At 35.8% G+C, this 19,485-nt stretch overlaps 4 protein-coding genes across 7 annotated transcripts; 2 read left to right on the top strand and 2 right to left on the bottom strand.

Annotated features, from left to right (window-relative positions):
• The first annotated feature begins 304 nt into the window (after window positions 1-304).
• LOC130993773 (ABC transporter F family member 5-like) lies at window positions 305-4,602 on the top strand. Its single transcript, XM_057918813.1, has 9 exons — window positions 305-1,429; window positions 2,298-2,639; window positions 2,803-2,943; window positions 3,142-3,321; window positions 3,408-3,563; window positions 3,676-3,777; window positions 3,860-3,988; window positions 4,085-4,189; window positions 4,279-4,602. The coding sequence occupies exons 1-9, from the start codon at window positions 527-529 to the stop codon at window positions 4,372-4,374; spliced, it is 2,154 nt and encodes a 717-aa protein (XP_057774796.1). The 5' UTR covers window positions 305-526; the 3' UTR covers window positions 4,375-4,602.
• An 888-nt stretch (window positions 4,603-5,490) lies between these two features.
• Window positions 5,491-9,354, top strand: LOC130994272 (SH3 domain-containing protein C23A1.17-like). 4 transcript variants are annotated; one of them, XM_057919325.1, is made up of 3 exons: window positions 5,516-5,790; window positions 6,293-6,378; window positions 7,899-9,354. In XM_057919325.1, exon 3 carries the CDS (start codon window positions 7,914-7,916, stop codon window positions 8,688-8,690), a length of 777 nt encoding a protein of 258 aa, XP_057775308.1. In that variant the 5' UTR covers window positions 5,516-5,790; window positions 6,293-6,378; window positions 7,899-7,913; the 3' UTR covers window positions 8,691-9,354. The 4 variants fall into 4 exon arrangements, with proteins under 4 accessions (XP_057775300.1, XP_057775308.1, XP_057775311.1 ...); XM_057919317.1 differs by lacking the exon at window positions 6,293-6,378 and having other exon boundaries at window positions 5,491-5,790; XM_057919328.1 differs by lacking the exons at window positions 5,516-5,790; window positions 6,293-6,378 and adding an exon at window positions 7,240-7,814.
• LOC130994165 (small GTPase LIP1-like) lies at window positions 9,165-12,776 on the bottom strand. The gene is made up of 7 exons (XM_057919200.1): window positions 11,973-12,776; window positions 10,968-11,059; window positions 10,742-10,883; window positions 10,259-10,563; window positions 10,132-10,185; window positions 9,927-10,054; window positions 9,165-9,657 (listed from the first exon to the last, which is right to left on the bottom strand). Exons 1-7 carry the CDS (start codon window positions 12,067-12,069, stop codon window positions 9,465-9,467), a joined length of 1,011 nt encoding a protein of 336 aa, XP_057775183.1. The 5' UTR covers window positions 12,070-12,776; the 3' UTR covers window positions 9,165-9,464.
• A 661-nt stretch (window positions 12,777-13,437) lies between these two features.
• LOC130994349 (probable WRKY transcription factor 51) lies at window positions 13,438-16,323 on the bottom strand. The gene is made up of 3 exons (XM_057919399.1): window positions 16,020-16,323; window positions 15,761-15,910; window positions 13,438-13,769 (listed from the first exon to the last, which is right to left on the bottom strand). The coding sequence occupies exons 1-3, from the start codon at window positions 16,286-16,288 to the stop codon at window positions 13,607-13,609; spliced, it is 582 nt and encodes a 193-aa protein (XP_057775382.1). The 5' UTR covers window positions 16,289-16,323; the 3' UTR covers window positions 13,438-13,606.
• Window positions 16,324-19,485: the final 3,162 nt, after the last annotated feature.

The following is a 19,485-nucleotide window of genomic DNA, read 5'->3' as shown; positions in this document are numbered from 1 at the left end:
GTTTTATAATAATGAAGTAAAAGTCCCCAAGAAGATATCAATAGGTGTGATTTCCTATGTGTAATCAATGAGGTCCCGTGTTCAAATCCCACTGCTACTCTCCCCAACTTCTCCAAATCAAAAAAAATATAATAATAATAATAATGAAGTAAAATTCAATTGGTACAATATTTCCATTTCGAGTAATATACTTTTTCTATACCAAACTATTTATTCATTTTCTCATATGAGAAAAAGATAAATATTTGTTTTCTTCTGACGAAAAAAATATTTAAATCTCCATTTTTTATGGAAATGACAGTTTTGCCCTTGGAGTGATGACGTCTTCTCGTCCTCTATAGTAAGCTCCAACTCCTCTGTGAAGCAGAGAGAGAGAGAGAAATTCGCCACAGAGTGATTGTGAGAAACGCAGCTTTCTCTCTCCAAAACCTCTCTCCAACACCACAACAACACTAACTTTTATTGAATACATCAAATTTCACACTCTCCATTACAGCACATTCAAGTCAGAGAGAGAGAGAGAGAGATGGACTTGGCATCAAAGCTCCAATTTTTGGACCTCCGGTCGACATTCCTCGCCGGCGCAGCACCACTCTCTCACTCCTTCCCGGCGGCTCTCCGTCCCCTCCATTGCTCCTCAACCACCACCATTACCTCCTCGCTCAAAACCACTGCAATCAGCCCTAACAACAATCTCTTCAAAAACCCGCTACGAATTTCCCCAAAATCACAAGCCATCGCCACCGAAGCATCCACCTCGGCGAAGACCCTCGAGGAGGAGAAAGAAGATATAGAATCCCTTTTATCAGAAAGCACCTCGGAAGCCTCAGAGATCAGCTACAAGCGCGGCAGTAACAAGAATTCCACCGGCGCCTCCTCAATTTCTTCCGGCGTGAGGTTAGAAAACGTGAGCAAGAGCTACAAGGGCGTCACCGTGTTGAAGGACATCAATTGGGAGGTGAAAAAGGGGGAAAAAGTTGGCCTAGTGGGCGTTAATGGCGCGGGGAAGACGACCCAAATGAGGATTATAGCGGGTTTGGAGGAACCCGATTCGGGCAATGTGATCAAGGCGAAGAGCAACATGAAAATTGCTTTCTTGAGCCAGGAATTCGAGGTGGTGTCGACGAGGACAGTGAAGGAGGAGTTCTTGAGCGCTTTCAAGGAGGAAATGGAGGTTGCGGAGAGGCTGGAGAAGGTGCAGAATGCGATAGAGAAGTCGGTTGATGATTTGGAGCTGATGGGGAGGCTTTTGGATGAGTTTGATCTGCTGCAGAGGAGGGCACAAGCTGTGAATTTGGATGAGGTGGATGTGAAGATCAGTAAGCTGATGCCTGACCTCGGGTTTTCACCCGAAGATGGGGACCGGCTTGTTGCATCCTTTAGTGGAGGATGGCAGATGAGGATGTCACTTGGGAAGATTCTTCTGCAGGTATATAACTGAATTTGTTGATACGGTTGTTATGTATAGGTTTTGAAATGTTGGTGCTTTGATTGTGCTGCAGGCGTGAATGAATTGTTGATTTGGTTGTTTGTAGTTGAATTGTTAAAAGGTTTTGAATGTTGATGATTTGATGTGTTGGTTTTAGCTAGTTCAAAGATTCTTGTGCAGGTATAAATGAATTGTTGATTTGATGATTGTAGTTGAGAATCTATAGGTTTCAAATGTTGATGCTTTGGCTGTGTTGGTTTTAGCTAGTTCGAAGATTCTGCTGCAGGTGAATGAATTGTTGATATGATTGTTCGTACGCGAGGAATTATAGGTTTTGAATCTTGATGTTTTGATGAGTTGGATTAGCTGTTTCAAAGATTCTGCTTCAGGTGTGAATGAATTGTTGATTTGATTGATTGTAGTTGAGGATTTCTAGTTTTTGAATGTTGATGCTTTGATGTGTTGGTTTTAGCTAAGCTCAGAGATTCTGCTGCAGGTGTAAATGAACCGTTGATATGATTGTTCGTGCTCGAGGAATCATAGGTTTTGAATCTCGATGTTTTGATGAGTTGGTTTTAGCTAGTTCAAAGATTCTGCTGCATGTGGAAATGAATTATCGATTTGATTGTTTGTGGTTGAGGATTTTGCATCTTTAAAATGTATCTATGAATTGTTTGGAGCTGTTGCAACTTTGTTTTTTGTTAGACTCAGAAATAGATTGATGTGCGCTGCTAATTACTATCTTTTCTTGTTTGAAACTATTGGTGTGACCGTGTGAGATCATCTGTGTTGCATGATCGTGTAATTACTATTTGTCATGGTTTTGAAACTGTATCTTTCGTGATCATATGTCGACGTGATGTTGCAGGATCCGGATTTGTTGCTTCTAGATGAACCGACAAATCACCTTGATCTTGACACAATCGAATGGCTAGAGGGCTATCTGAATAAGCAAGATGTGCCAATGGTCATCATATCCCACGACAGGGCTTTCCTTGATCAGTTATGTACGAAGATTGTAGAAACTGATATGGGAGTTTCCAGAACATTCGAAGGAAGCTACTCAGACTACATCGTTGCTAAGGCAGCATGGGTCGAAACTCAGCTTGCAGCATGGGAGAAACGACAGAAAGAAATCGAACACACGAGGGACCTTATAAGTAGGTTGGGTGCCGGAGCAAATGCTGGCCGTGCTTCTACTGCTGAAAAGGTCTCTCTTTGATATGCTTGTTTCGTCTTGCTATATATACACGGCCCTCTAGAGATGCATAACACGCTTTCTGCTGAAGCTCGAACTAAGAGTTGTTTTATTTTGTATTGTCTTTATATATATCATTTTCTCACTATCCTTTTTAAAATCTGGGCGGCAACAGAAGCTGGAAAGACTCCAGGATGAGGAACAAGTTGAGAAACCGTTCATTCGGAAGCAAATGAAGATTAGGTTCCCGGAGCGTGGAAGAAGTGGCCGATCTGTCGTGACAGTAAAAGGTCTCGACTTTGGTTTTGAGAACGAGGTACTTAACTTACTCGATATGAAATGAAAATGCTTATTATAGTGCTCTCTTAGTAGTTTTGCATTTATCTTGAAAGGGACTCGTATTTTCTTCCTCTTCTCTGCTCTCTCTCTCAGAAAATTTACAAGTATTTTACATGAGGTCATAATTTTTGATAATTTTTATTTGAGCCATCCTATGTATCTTTGCTGTCACCAGGTTCTGTTCAAGAATGCGAATCTAACAATTGAAAGGGGAGAAAAGATCGCGATTCTTGGTCCTAACGGGTGTGGAAAAAGTACACTGCTTAAGCTGATTATGGGCATGGAATCACCGGACGGAGGGGAAGTTCTGATTGGCGAACACAATGTGTTACCAAACTATTTCGAGCAGAATCAGGTTCGCCACCTGCACTGCTTGAATTCGCATTATACACTTTTTTCCACTTTCTTCTGCTGATTGGAGATGTTCGTTTTGTTTTTCAGGCGGAGGCGCTTGATTTGGACAAAACCGTGCTAGAAACTGTCGCTGAAGTTGCAGAAGACTGGAGGCTTGATGACATAAAGGGTCTACTGGGCCGTTATAACTTCAAGGCGGATATGCTCGACCGGAAGGTCTCATTTCTAAGTGGCGGTGAGAAGGTTAGAATGCTTGTTCCCTCTTCTTTCCCATATCATGATTTGCTATTGTATATGAATGCTCTGTTCACAAAAATTGTTGTTGCTATAGCATCACATTTTCCTCATATTGCAGGCTCGTCTCGCCTTCTGCAAGTTCATGGTGCAACCGTCAACTCTTCTCGTCTTGGATGAGCCGACCAATCATTTGGATATCCCTACAAAGGAGATGCTCGAGGTGGGGTTCCTCGTCCCTTCCTTTCCCGCCTCAAGAATCTTTTCCAGTTTCTCTAGCTTGATTTTTTTTCGTGTTTTATCAGGAGGCGATAAATGAGTACGAAGGCACCGTTATCACAGTTTCACACGACAGATACTTCATAAAGCAGATTGTGAACCGCGTCTTGGAAGTCAAAGATGGGACTCTACAAGACTACGCAGGAGACTACAACGTGAGTCCTGGTTTTTTCCTTCTGTTTCCATTTTTAGCCCCGAACAAAACTGTGTTGTGAGATCTAATAACACGGTGACTTTCTTGATGGCGACAGTATTATTTGGAGAAGAATCTTGAAGCGAGAGAGAGGGAGCTTGAACGAGAGGCGGAGATTGAGGAGAAGTCTCCGAAAGCAAAAGCTAAATCCAAGATGTCTAAGGTACAAGAGTTTCGCCCTAATCTTGCTCGACTCATTTAAGGTTCTTCAACATTGCCCTAACACGCATGTATATACGTCGTCTGGTCTAGGCGGAGAAGGAGGTTCGTAAGAAGCAGAAGATGCAGGCGTTCCAAGCTGCCAAACAGAAATCGAAAGGCATCAAGAATTCCAAGAGATGGAATTGAAGACAAGATTCTTGAATCGGTATGTCAGAACTGATCTGTGATGAAGAAACGAACGTTTGTATATATGCAACACATAGAATAGGTCCTCTTGATTAGCCATTGTTGGAATGGAAAAAATGCAGCTGGTTTTATAAGTTGTTGATGTTGATAATATCGAATCAATACCAAGCGTTGTAGCTATGTTTAATCTTCAATATTATCCGCATCTCGGAGGTGCCTTTCGATGAATTTCTGTTTTTCTACCGGCGTGTATGTTGCGTTGTTCGTTTCATCAATGCATGTCACGTGTATTGTAATGTGTCGTTACTCGACCTTCTATGGTAGTTGTGAAGATACATGTGCTTACACCATTAAGCATGCACAAATTTCATCTTGGTAAGAATCAATGAGCAATTAGGCATGACGCGGTTGCAGTGGCGGCGGCGGGGGGATCAAGACCCGTCGTTGGAGAGGCGTTTGATTCTTGAGAGAATGGCAAGAATGTTTGGCCGGATGAATTTGCATTGTTGGGAGAGAGATTTTGAGGGTGGTTGCTCCAATAATTTCTCTAACTCTTATCCATTTTTTAGTATAAAAATATATATAAAGAAAGAAAAAGTAGAATGAGAATTGTGTGTGAAGTTGAATGGGAAGAGGGAGGAATGTATAGAAGGAAAAAGATAAATTAAGAAAAGAAAATTAAATTAACAAAGAGCCGACTCTCTACTGAAAAGAAAAGGGAATCAACCATTAAATTCGAATTTTTCAATTTTTCATTTTTTTTAATCACTTCCTTTTTTCTGATTGTGCAAAACACGCCGTGTAAAACACGCGCCCAATCCATCTCCATTGTGCACCAGGATCGGAGGGAGGAGCTGGGTGCAGCATTGGTGGAGGGCGGTAGCGTTGGCGCCCCCACTATGGATGCTCTAAACCCTACATTTATATTTATACATACCAAAAAAAGTAATAAAGTGACAAAAAAAACTAAAAGCTATAAACCCTACATTTATACTCCATATACATATATAAATACAAAAAAAAGTAATTAAGTGACAAAAAAAAACTAAAAGCTATAAACCCTACATTTATATATACATAAATACATAAAAAAAAAGGTAATAAAGTGACAAAAAAAAAAAAAAACTAAAAACGAATTTTCTATTCTTAAATCTTGGCCCGTATCTCTCAACCTTCAAAGCTATAAAGTAGACTTTTCTCTTTTCAAAGTTATAAACCCTACATTTATATATACATACATACACACAATCAGACCTCTCAACATTCAAAGCTATAAACCCTACATTTATATATACATACATACAATCAGACAATTGGAGGGTGCTATGATTTCCATATATATATATGCATACGCAGAATCAGACAATTGGAGGGTGCTATGGAATCTTATGCAATTGGAGGCTGCTATGCATGAAGGTCTTATGCAAAAATTGAAAGCTTTTTCCAATTTAAACGGTTTCTATGATTTCCAAATATATATATTAATGTATCGGCTCTAAATTCTATTGTTTCGGGCCTTTTTTTTTTATATATATATTAAATAGATTTATTTTCAGGATTTTGATTCCTCCTTCGTTTTACGTTTATAAATACTTTGTAGGAGGATTGGTTTTACGTTTATAAATACTTTGTTTTTCTATTTTAAGGGACATTCATTGTTGTTGTTTCACAAGTTAATTTGTTTTCTGCGTGTATCTATTTGCATTTACTTATAATAACTGGATTATTACTTAAACGATCAATGTTGGAAGATTTCTTTTTTATTTTGAAGTAAATCATCAGATCCAGCGGGTTTTTCAATATTTTGTGCCAACACTTTTTTCTTCATCTAGCAGATATCTCATTTTCTTGGGCGTATAAATTACGAATATATTTTGTGAAAATATCACATTTTCTCTTGATTCTTTTCTTCATCTAGGAATATAACTATGGAAATTCCCAGCAACGGTATAGTTTCCAACTGGAGCTTATTTTCAACACAGAAGAAATGGTCTCCGTTGTCAGGTGCGATTGTTCAAATTTTTCCGACCACAAAAATTAGTGAGCAAGATCTAAAGATGAATAATTATATGTAGATAATATCTCATATTTTATTTTTTATGAAAATGAGCCATATCCAAAATAGAAAACTTTCTATTTTTAGAAAACTAAGCTACTTATTTTTAAAGGGACGGTTAAAGAAGAAAAGTCAAACTGAAACACAACAAATTCTTGAACAAGACCAAAATAATTCAGTAAAAAATGGAATCAGTTTTATTGTTCTATGACGCAAATTTAATATGAAAAATAAATCACAGAAGTATATTTTTTTTTTATAAAATCTGAAATCTGATTAGTTGAAAAATTGAACAGTTCAAGGTGCCATCTAGAGTAGAATTAGGGCTTGATTTAATTAATCAACGATAATATACAATGTAGACAATGAAGGGATAACAAAATTTTCAATAACATATAGTAGAAAAAAGGAAACATATAAAAAGCATATAAAAATTTCAATATACTATTACTACCCTCTTAAACCCTTTGTCTCTTTGCTTATCTTAATTTTTTTTTTCGATTTTCGGATCCTCTTTTTTTCTTTTTCATATTTTGTTACTTCAATTTTTTATACAATAATTATCTAAACTCATTTCAACCACTATATATTTATAATTAATTCTTGTGCTTTTTCACCTTTCAATGTTGCAAACCAATCTATACTAATGGAAAAAGTGCTTTGGGAATATAGATGACCTATTTTATCTCTATTATATATTTTTTTAAGGTTAATTTTATAAATATATTATATATTTATAAGAATGTATAATTAATTCATTATATATTACACTAAATCTATTTGATATATATTTAATATAATCTATAACTCAAACAATTTAAGTCATGTACACGAATATAAAGTGACTATCAAATCCTCTTCGTTGGCAAAATAATTTGGTTATATTTGTCTCAACAGCTTTTCTCTAAACACGTGACTAATTAAAATGCTTTTCCAAATATTTTTTTTTTCTCGTTTCTTGTTATGCATGAGAAAATCAATATGATCCCAAATGTGTTTGCATTTAGTTGCCACAATCCGAAATTTGAATTCAAATGATCGCGCCAAGTCAGAAGATTTTTGTATTTTCAAGAAAATCATCATCGTAATTCAGCTGCATTGAAGTAACTTATTTTAATTCTTTTATTTTCTGTTAAGCAGCTTGTTAATCAGTTACAAAGTCAGTTAGAAAGTGTGTTAAGCAAGCAACTAGAAGCTTCTAATTTCTCTCTGTATATAGCTTCGGTTCTCGCTTAGTTGTAATCAGTTTAGCATAATGAGAAATCAGTTCATCACAAAATATCTTTTCTTCTTCTGCTTCTTTCTCTACTGCTCTGCTTCTATTTCCCTCTCAGCTCAGCTTTGAATTCTCACAAGCTGGTATTTCCTTTTGCCTTTTTCAAATGTATACCAACTAACCCTTTTCTTGATCATCACATGATTTTCTTGATCGCACTAACATAATCTTGACTTGTTTATTTTGATCCAGGAAAGTAATTCAACAATGGCACCTCCAAAGGGGAAATCAAAGAAGACTGGGAACTCGAGAGGAACGACGTCTTTGAACCCAGGAGCACCAGCATATACACCTACTCCCAACCACCCGAGACCACCACCAATGCCTACGCCTGCTGTGAACCACCCGAGACCACCACCAACGCCTACGCCTGCTGTGAACCACCCGAGAGCACCACCAATGCCTACTCCTGCTGCGAACGTGAGAGCACCACCAACGCCTACGCCTGCTGCGAACGTGAGAGCACCACCAACGCCTACACCTGCTGCGAACGTGAGAGCACCACCAACGCCTACGCCTGCTGCGAACGTGAGAGCACCACCAACGCCTACGCCTGCTGCGAACGTGAGAGCACCACCAACGCCTACACCTGCTGCGAACGTGAGAGCACCACCAACGCCTACTCCTGCTGTGAACGTGAGAGCACCACCAATGCCTACGCCTGCTGTGAACGTGAGAGCACCTCCAAAGCCTACACCTGCTGTGAACGTGAGAGCACCTCCCCCTCCTCTGCCTCCACCTGCTGTGAATGTGAGAGCACCACCAATGCCTACACCTGCTGTGAACCCGAGAGCACCAACGCCGCCAACACCTGCTGTGAACCTGTCTCAGATGGGCGAATGGTCTCCGTTGTCGGATGGCATTGGCAGTTCAGATCCACTGGGAGGGCTCAGTGAGCAAGAAATGAACCGCCTTGTAGAGGCTGCCCTCTATGGCACGACCAAGACTTCACTGCCAGGTAAGCTGTGCGGAAAGAAAGAATAAGTTTCTTTCATCATGTTGATCACCATATAATTCTTCAATTCATGTAGTTAGTTTTGTGTTTTGGGATCATGTCTTGACTCTTGGTCTTGGAAAATGTTAAGTACTCTGCTGTTGATGTTAGAACTCAGTGCAGTTTCTGTAAATGTTGTTTGATTCTTTCTGTATGAAGCTCCAAATTTTAGTTGTCTGCTGTTGATGTTTGAACTCAGTGCAGCATGTTGTTTGATTCTTTCTGTATGAAGCTCCATATTTTAGGTTGATTAATTGTTGTTTAAATTCGTATTTTATTTCATCGTTTCGCTACATATCTCGTTGGAATAAGTTAGTATATAGTGATGAATAAGACATTTTTTTACCAAAATCATTAAATCAACAGCTAATGCATATATATATACACACAAGACTAAAGATGAAATACCAAACTGAAGCATAACAAAACCATGAACAGTTACCAAAATGATTGATTCTGTTTCATTGTTTTGAAATGGCAAAAATAGATTTCACACTAATGGGTGTTATTACATAAATTTCAAGTGTATCTCTAAAAATAGTAAAATGTCAAATAACAAAAAGAAGCCTGAAATTCAACATTCTCCCTTACATAATTGTTGAAAAAGAACCAAGGAAATACAAGAATGGCAAAAAATGGCTGTGCCCAATCAATTTTCATTTCACATTTAAATGAATAAAAAAAACACACTATATTGCAAGAGACCGTATCTACTGCAGTCGAAGATGCACGTGATGAAGAGCACACCAGTGGAACGTCGTTAGCTAGACATTGATGTCCATACGTTTTGACCTCGTGCTGGTGATCTCGTGGGAGCTCGTGAGGGCAAATCTGGGGATGCTGTAATTGTCAGGAGTCGACATGGGCTGCTGTGGGTAGAGTGTGGGGGGTGGTGTCAGGTTACGTTGAGCAGGAAGGGGAGGAAGCACGTTGTACTTGTACGAATCTCCAATCAGGCTGATAAGCAATGCGAGACACAGAAAAAGAAAAGCTCGTTTGAAACTTGATGAGAGAAGGCTATGATGGCTTAAATACGGTGCGACTATAATAATGACAATCATAAGGTATTGTTCCTCTAGCTCCCAATGTCAAGAACATAACATGATCTTTTAAAATATCAAAATAACGTATTAAACTGAATGATACACGTAAATTCAAATAAAGATGGCAAGAAATACCAAATCTTGAAACCATAGACCATAGTTATTCATGATTTTATATCATACCTCGAATTCTTGTACAGATGGTCTTCGTCACTTGAGATTTCGCCAGATTGTGGCATTGGTCGACTATTTGGGGTGGACCACGGGGCTGCACCGGGTAATTCATCCGAGAAGTACCTTCTCCTGATCAACTGGATACGAAGCACACCTTATTTAGGAGATCATACCAAGAGAAACGAGTGTATGATGTAAGAGTCGAGATACTGACCATTTTGAAAAACTTCATCACAGCTTCCTTGTCATATCTGGCTTCTTTGGCAGCCTAAATTTTGAGACCAACATTATTATATTTTTCATTAAGTAGCTACGAAAACGTATTTTAAATCTAAACTTACTGCTATAAGGCCTCCGCCACTAGGGAAGCTCTCGACTAATGGAAGTTCTTCACTTTGTGGAAGTAATCCCTGTTTCTCAGCCCACTCACGGGCTACATCAACGAGATTGCCACTACTGACTCGAGTGCCTTCTTTTGGAGCAATATCAGCTTTATTACCAACGACAATATAAGGAACGGGGAGCCCACCAGGACCTCCGGATGCCAAAGGAGCTGAAAATGTTCCAGTTGCTGCTATCTCAGCAGCCCATTTTTGTAAACTCGACTTTGTCCTTCTTTGAGAACGGTCATGAACAAACACAACACCTAAATAAATCGAGTTGCCATCAGAAAAGAAGAAAAAAGGACTTACGATCAAGAAGCTTGATTTTTTTTTTTTTTTTAAATTAAGAAGCTTGAATTTCAGATATGAAAATTCCACAAAAAGAGAAACTCAGAGAAGGATACTTTTTTGCTAAATCTGAACAAAATAAAGATTGCTAACCATTAATTTGAGAGTAGAACAGAGACCGGCAATCTTTATAACGTTCGTGCCCTGATATGTCCCAGAGCTCAACAAAAAAGTCTCTCTCAGACTCACCTTTCAAGCTACTAGACGAGCTACCAGAATTTCCATAGGTTGTATGCTGCAAAGAAGAAAAATACACGAACTTAATACAAAAAGTTCGGCTACCAATTGGTTCAAGGATGGCGGGCAAAAGGCTACTTACCTTAACACTTACGCTACAACCAACAGTTTGAGAAGGGCGAGAAACGGAAGAACCTTTCATTATCAGATGAACAAGAGAAGTCTTACCGACACCTGAGCAAAGACACAGTTAATTTAGATCTTAATAAGGTCACTAACAATATTATCATCAACTAAGTAGCACAACTGCACAAGACAAAACTTAAATTATTACAGTTTCAGTTTAGGTCCCAAGCACTTCAATACTATTGAAGCTAAACCTTACAGCCATGGCATCATGCAAAATTATGAGTTAATCCACATCAAATCTTGGTAACTTATCTATAGCACTTTTGACAATTATGAGTTAATCCACAGCAAATCTTGGTAACTTATTCTTTAGCAGTTGGACAAATTGGTCACTAGCACGCACTTGTACTCCTAATTTGATCATAATATACATTGTATACTATAACATTTCAAAGTCACCAACATTTGCAGATTTAGGGTTAAAGTATAATACCTAATGTTGTGCCAAGGCATATGATTGGATTACAGGTGTGCCCATTAATTAAGCCATTGTGATGTTCCACATTATCAAGAGATATAGGCCTGCATTTTTTTTACTAACAGATATAACTCAGTCCCACCTCCCACACCACTTACATTTCTTCCACAACACGTTCTACTTCTACCTATCTGAATAAACAATTCACAATTAAACGGTTCACTTCATCTAAGCAATGGCCTCCTGATACACACGATTCTTGAAATCTTGTACTCATATTTACACCATGTATAAGGCATGCTCTGATTCCTAATTAATATACTCAAACACGACGAATAGCAATATCAAATCATGACCATCTTCCCACTTCGGACCCAAGATTGAAATCAATAACGCATTACTATAAAGTTCAATTAGCAACTCTATATGAGCAAACACCAAAGATCAGCAAAAACATCATAAATCACAAACGGAGTATGCAAGAAAATGGCAGAACGAGGCCACAAAAAATACGGTGTCCTGAAACAATATCGAGGTTACCTGAGTCCCCAACAACAAGCACCCTGACCTGCCCAACAGGTGGCCCACCATTTTGCTCTTTGATCTCCCTCTCCCTATCTCTCTCCCTCCAAAACATTGCTATCTCTCTCTCTCCTCACCCAGAAACAGAGAAATGTCTCCAATTAAGAAACACCGAGTATCGAATAAACACTCCACTCACTTCACTACTACTTCAACTTCATCAAGAATCTAAAATCTCCACCAAAAACATCACTTTTTCTGAATATGGGACTTTCAGATTCCAATCCAAAAACCATTTCACACAGGCAACAAATTCAACCCCTGCGACACAGCATTGCGAATCCCAATAAGATTTAAACAAGCACAGATCTTTCAAAATCTTCAAGTAATCACCTCCAATCACAACACCCGCCACAAGCAAATTCTCAAACCAAAAAAGAATCAGCTTTTCCTTTTCAACTTAATATGCTAAAAATCAAAAGGGTTCAGCAAAAAAGCTCGTCTTTTCTTCTTCAAGGCACGAAGACGCAACTAAGATCTGCAACAAACGGGATAAAACTTCGATTTCCTTCGAAAATCTAGCGGGTAATGAGTTTCTACGCTTGCGCGGAAATCACAGAGATTAAATAGGAGCGATCTAAGATGGGATTGCTTCAGCTGCCGACAGTGATTTTGAGTTGGAAGCATTTGGGATCGGAAATTATGCATTTTGATCGACAGTTTGAACGGTTGGATTTGGGATTGCTAAAGAAACACGACTACAGTTGCTCATCAAATGCGACTTTTGGCGGTGTTTAAAAGTTTTGTTTAATTACACTTTCATCCTCGGGGTTCATGAAATTATGAATTATCCCCTCTCATAAAATATGTTCTCAAGATTCAATGTGTGTTATCGAAATTTAAAAAAAAAAAAAAAAAAAAAATCCTGAAAATAGAAAATTTGAAATGTACTAGACGGTTCAAAATCGTTATGTTTATTTTTAATGGCTAAGATTTTAGCCCATTTGTCTCACTTCAAAGCGTATGGGATTTTAAAAATCTTTGGGCCTTCGAATGCTCAATCTCAAGATAGTACATATTTTCTTCAAAATTTTTTATTATTTAATTTTATGTTTTTTTTTTCATGGTTTCGTATGATCTATTTATTCATAAAATTTACGAGCCAGTCTAACTATCTTAGATCCATAAATTGAAAACACTTACATCTTCATTTGAATTGTTACTTTTTATATACATACAGAGCTTGAATAACTTTTGGAATTTATATAATGTATGGTTTAATAATTATCAATCAATTATATATAGCTAATTCAATCGTAAACTAGTCTTTCTTAACTTATTAGCATGTGTTTCAAATCACCTCTTTACATTACTGACATTCTCGTTCCAACTTCTTTCATATAATTAATTAAAATCTCCCATCATACTAGATTTCAAAATATTAAATGGGCAAGACCAGGAAAATAAATATTAAAGCCACAAATTTACCGCAGGTATGAAAATATATTATATATGATCTTAGCACGTAGACATTTACCTAGATGCACAAAGTTTTTAATCATAATATATCACATACAATACCCATATTGGATGATATCAATTTTTCGTTTACCTATCTATAATTATGATCCATATATATCAGAGGTTGGCAATTAATCAAAGAGAAATGATTTTGGATTGCAATAAAGTACACAAGTAGGGCTCTCATGATTGTGCACTCCTTCATAAGTTGTTATCACAAAGCGTGAATCATTTGCATCTCTTTCTACTCTTTTCTTCACGCTGCATTCTCCATTTGAGCATTTGAAGTAATTCCTGCAAAATTAAATTTCATATCACTTGCTGCTGCATATTAAGAGGCTGTTTCGTTGAGCTTATAAGCTCTTCAAAACGACTTATAAGCTGTTTAGGTGCTTTTGGTAAAATAAGCTCTTAAACAGCTTATAAGCTCCAAAAATAAGTTCCCCAAAGATTAAGTTCTTCACCCCAACTTTTTTTTATAATCTTATATGCAACAATCATTTTATAAATATTTTTCAACTATAATTTATTATTTTCATCATATATCATTCAAATTTATTTCTCTTTGATTTTCTCTCTCTAAAAAATATTTTCTCTCTCTAGCAAAAAAATCTCTTTCTAATTTATAAACTCAATTATTCAAACACTTTGACAACTTATAAGCTTTTAAGAAACTACATCTTATAAGTTGTTGGAGCTTATAAGCTTAGCCAAACACCTTCTAAGGTGATTTAATTATCAATTATCGCAGCTTAAATTGCAATATGCATTATCGTGTTTCAATTTCGCATTAATTAGTTCATAGTTAACAAGACTATAAGTTGTAGTATTAATTATGAACTAATTAATGCAAAATCGACGATGAAGCGCAGTCAGTTGGTAAGACGTTTCTCCTCTAACCAATAGGTCGGGTGTTCGAGTTGCCTAGAAGATTAGAATGTGAGTGTTTTTCCTTTCTTTGGTTTAACAATTTAAAAAAAAAAAAATACATGACTATAAGTTATTTTAATGTACAACGATAATTACTTTTTAAAAATATAAACTATGAATTCATAAATTTTATATAGAATATGTATAAAATTATTGTGAAAATATATGAATACAAAAATAAGTTTTGGCTCTTGAGATTTGAACCCAAATCACTAATTCATTCAATAAAGTGGTGAATATTCCAACATAAATCTTTATTGTCTAAGGATTGAAAATGGTCTATTGTTTATATTTTAAAATGAGTTTTATTAATTTTAGCTCATCTCATTACTATCACATATATATACGTATATATTTATTTCAAAATATAAACTAAGAAGCATTAATATTTCCAACTTTTAATTAGATTATAAAGATTTTTGATATATTCACCACTTGACCGAATGAATCCATAGTTTAAAATTTCACTCTATATTTAATATACAAAAGGACAAAGTTTATTCACAAGTTAAACAGATAATTAAAAAGAAAGCCAAGGAAGGGACAAAGATCTTATAGTATTAGAAAACTAGGCATACAGAACAGAAGTAGACTAGAAGTCTAGTAGTGTGTTTTATCGCATAACTGTTTGCAGATAACTAAATTCATATATATATATAGGTAGTGAGAACTGAAAACCATAAAACAAGCACATAAAATACATGAATAAGAATATATATCTTGAATCTCATTTTATTTATATAGTATAACATATACATATTAATGCATATACGGAAACAAATATATATATATATATATATATATATATATATATATATATATAGGGAGAGGTTCAAATAAGAACCACTAAATAAAATTAGTATATATCAAGTTCATGAAATATTGCATTCATTCCAGCTGGTTGCGCGCGTTTCTTCTCTACTAATAAAATTGCACAAAAAATTAATATCTATATAAGTTTTTTTTTTTGAGAAAATATATATAAGTTCTACTTCATATATTCCAGTTTCGTATACTTTATTTTATTCTCTATACTTTTATATATATATGCTTGTCGCTTGATAGATGTGAAATATATTACTCAAAGTTTAAACGTGCACACACACACACACACACATATATATATATATATATATATATAGGGGTCTAGCTATAGGCTGCTGCAAATTGATTAATTTCAATACTTTTTTTTGTCTCATATAGAAAATGAAAGCTACAATCATTGTTATAGACCTTCAACACACATGATAATATGTAAGAGAAATAGGGTAAAAGAATAGAGAACTTTAATCATATTTAGTGAAAACTTATGTGCTAAAAGATTTCATAAAATATATATTGGGAAAACGAATTACCTCGGATTAGGACTACTCTTGACCTTCTTTTTCCCATATTTTCTCCATTTGAAACCATCATCCATGATTTCAAGCTTCGATTTGGTCCTAAATGCAACCCTAAAATCTTGTTTTTCCTTGTTGTAGTTCTTCACTATTCTTCTATACTCTCTGCAATACATGAACATATAAACTAAATAAATAATATGTTCATGAAACGATCACGATTTCAAAAATTTCAAGAAAAAGGCTTGAGTTATATCATATAGATAAAACTTACTTGTTACCAATCGAACTTGAAGATTCATCGTAAATACTTTTATTTTGAGATAGATCTGTTTCTTCCGGATTTTCCTCGGACATGAGGTAATCCGAAACATCTTTGAAATAGATTTGGTCATCGAGATGAAGGATGTCGTGCACAACTTCATCAAAATTAGGGTTAGGGTTAGGGTTAGGGTTAGGGTTAGGGTTAGGGTTATGGGACTTTTGAAATTGAGGGTTGATACCAGCGTCTATTGCTGAATCAAAATTGAAGTTGAAGAACATTTTGATGATAAGAAAAATGGTATTGTGGAAAATGTAGCATTCGATTCCTTTTTATAAATAAAACTTGAATATTTGCTTTTTAGATTGCATGAAGAAGCTTCATGGACCCTTTCCAAGAGGCATACAATGAAGGTGCTATAATGTTACGTGGCACTAATAGAGTGGATAAGATGACATCATGTGCTGACATCAAGATCACTAAATTGATGGGGATGGATCTTAATGAATGAAATGATTGTGACTTTGAATAATTAATGAAGTAGTGATCAGATTATGTTTAAACATAAAATCAATTGTTATTTGTGAGAGAAAATTATTTTTCGTACGTATGACTCTTAAAGTGAGTTCCTTCTTTTGCTCTCTCTTTTCAGAATTGTGAATTGAAATAATACATTAATTAATTGATTAATTATATATGGTATATCCCATTATCTAATCTAATCTAGTAACGGTTTAAGTTTTTTTTTTTTTTTTGGTTTATATTTCACGAAATTAATCTTGACAATAATGTATGAGGTATAAATCAAAAAAAAAAAATCATGAATTAAGCGTCAATATTGCTCAAAACATAAGTGTTTACGAGTCATGAATAAAACACGACATGTCGGTACTTTCAATATACGAGACATGCATGAAAAAAATATAGAATTCCTCAAATTAGTTTGATCATAAAACTAATTCTTGATTAGAAGTTGCTTGAATTTTGTTAGAAAGCAAAGGAATTAAAATTCGTCGACCATTCATTCAACAAATCCCATAATCACAAAGCCACTAACCAATTAATTTAATATTATTCCGTGAGTCAGTGGAATCAAATTAAATTGTCAAATGAAATTAGTGATGGTATTTTCTTTTAAGTGATTATACTTTGTTGTCATGAGAGAAAGTGCATGGAAATGTGGTGGCTGCTAAAATTCCGTTATATATACTAGCGAATGACCAAATCAAAGATTTTTCTCCCAAGTCTTCACGGCCGAAGAACCTTCCTCCAAAACATATCTTGGAAAATAAACAAATTAACAAATTAATTATATACTTCAATATCCTTTTAATCAAAATATGTCAACATCTCAACCAACAAACAAAAATGCATTTTCCAAGGGGATGTAGACTTGTCTCAAATTAAAGTTTAATTATAAACAATCTATATATTGAAATGGATCCTAATATTAAGTTGCGTCCACGAGCAAATATATTTCATTGCCACTATTACCCCTTTCCCAAATAAAATATACTTTATTTTTAAAATGAATTTTATTAAAACCAAAAAAAAGGAAAAAAGAAAGAGCGAAGACAGAGAGAGCGAACCACCTAAAAACCTATGCTAAAAAAATCGAGCAAAGGGTCTGCAGGCCTCATTAAAACCTGCTTAATGAAAACCCAAAGTGTAAAACATCAAGCAGGAAAAAGAGTGTCTGTCTAAAAACAACCAAAAACGAAGACACGTAAAGATAACTTCCAAGTTTCGGACTAACCATCACCCAGAAACTATCAACACAAACAGACCCGCTCAACCAAAGATTGAAGCAGTGGCAGAGCTTCGGACTAACCATCACCCTATCACAACTCCAACCCTTAGCAAGCGGCCACGGCCACAGGTCACACAAGACCAGGCCAGCAGCAAATATGCAGCCACCAGGAGTGGCCAAGCCACGCCCCAAAAGACCGAAACCTGCTGAGCACACCCTCCAAGTGTTTGAAAAAAAACAGCAGCAAACCCATCCATGCACACCCCCAGAGCAAGCACCGATCCCTGTTGAGCACGCCCTCCAAGTGTTTGATCAAAAAGCCAACAGCAATCTCAGCAGCAACACTGAGTAGCAAACAAGCACAACTCAAGGGGAGAAAATTCATTGATGATATCATCATTCAACGAGGACTTCTCCTCATTCTCCACCTCATCAGCCCAAGTAAAATATACTTTCTCAGTTCATAATTATAAATACGATGTGGATTAAAAGATACAGATTTTAAAAAAAGTACTCCCTCTGTCCGCCAAGATTATGTAAAAATTTATGTCACTTTCCTTTTATGGCAATGGTCCCGCCATCCTCTTTAATATTTTATCCTTACTAACACTCTTTATTTACAAAAAAACCCACTCAAAATTCAATCTCATCCACACATTTCATAAAGTGGTGGGACCCTTTCTCCACTACATCAAAATCATCACCAATTTTATTAAATCCCGTGCCCAAGCAATTTTACATAATTTTGGCGGACGGAGGGAGTATTAGTAAGAGATATGTACATTAATTTGTAGAGACTTAATAAATAATTTGTGAGATGAATTTTTTGTAAGTATTATACAGATGTAGGTACAAATATAAGGGTATATATCTAAAATATATAGAAAAACTACACTTATTATAAACGAATGAAAATAACAAAAGACCACACTTATCATGAACGAGAGGATTATATATTAGGGATAATATTATATATAGAATTTACTGTTAACATAAAAGGTTACCATTTGAATATTTCTGAATGAATATAATTATTAGGAATAATATTACATATATAGGGAATGGTTCCAATGAGATCCCTCACATATTATGAGATCTTAGATTGATTTGTATGTGTTGATTTAATGTATCATATGTAGGGCTGGGAAGTTCGGGATCGGGTATAGGGTACTCGATTATCCGACCCGAAAAATCGGGTAACGGGTACCCTATACCCGAAAAATTCGAGATCGGGATCGGGTATTTAGGGTATGAAAAATCGGGTATCAGGTATACCCGATCAGGTATCGGGTATACCCGAAATACCCGAATTATTTATTGAATATATTTTAAATTATTTAATTAAATTTAATATGAAACTTAAAATTAAAACTAAAGTCTAAAATCGGGTATTAGGGTACCCAATACCCTATTAAGGGTATATTTTCAAAAAATAAAATAAAATAGAGGCTATATATATATATATATATATATATATATATATATATATATATATATATTTTTAAGTAGAGGCTATATTTTCGATTTTTTTTAAGAAAATCGGGTATTAGGGTACCCGAATACCCTATTAAGCCAAATCGGGTAATTCGGGTACCCTAATACCCGATTTACCTGAATTTACAGTTTGACTTTGAAAATTGCCATTTTGACCGGGTAATTTAGGGTACCCGAATATCCGACTCGGGTACCCGAATATCCGACTCGGGTACCCGAGTCGGGTATTAGGGT

This window comes from Salvia miltiorrhiza, chromosome 1 (genome assembly GCF_028751815.1).
Source record: "Salvia miltiorrhiza cultivar Shanhuang (shh) chromosome 1, IMPLAD_Smil_shh, whole genome shotgun sequence".
NCBI lineage: Eukaryota > Viridiplantae > Streptophyta > Magnoliopsida > Lamiales > Lamiaceae > Salvia > Salvia miltiorrhiza.
This window is presented reverse-complemented; position numbering and strand designations above follow the sequence as displayed.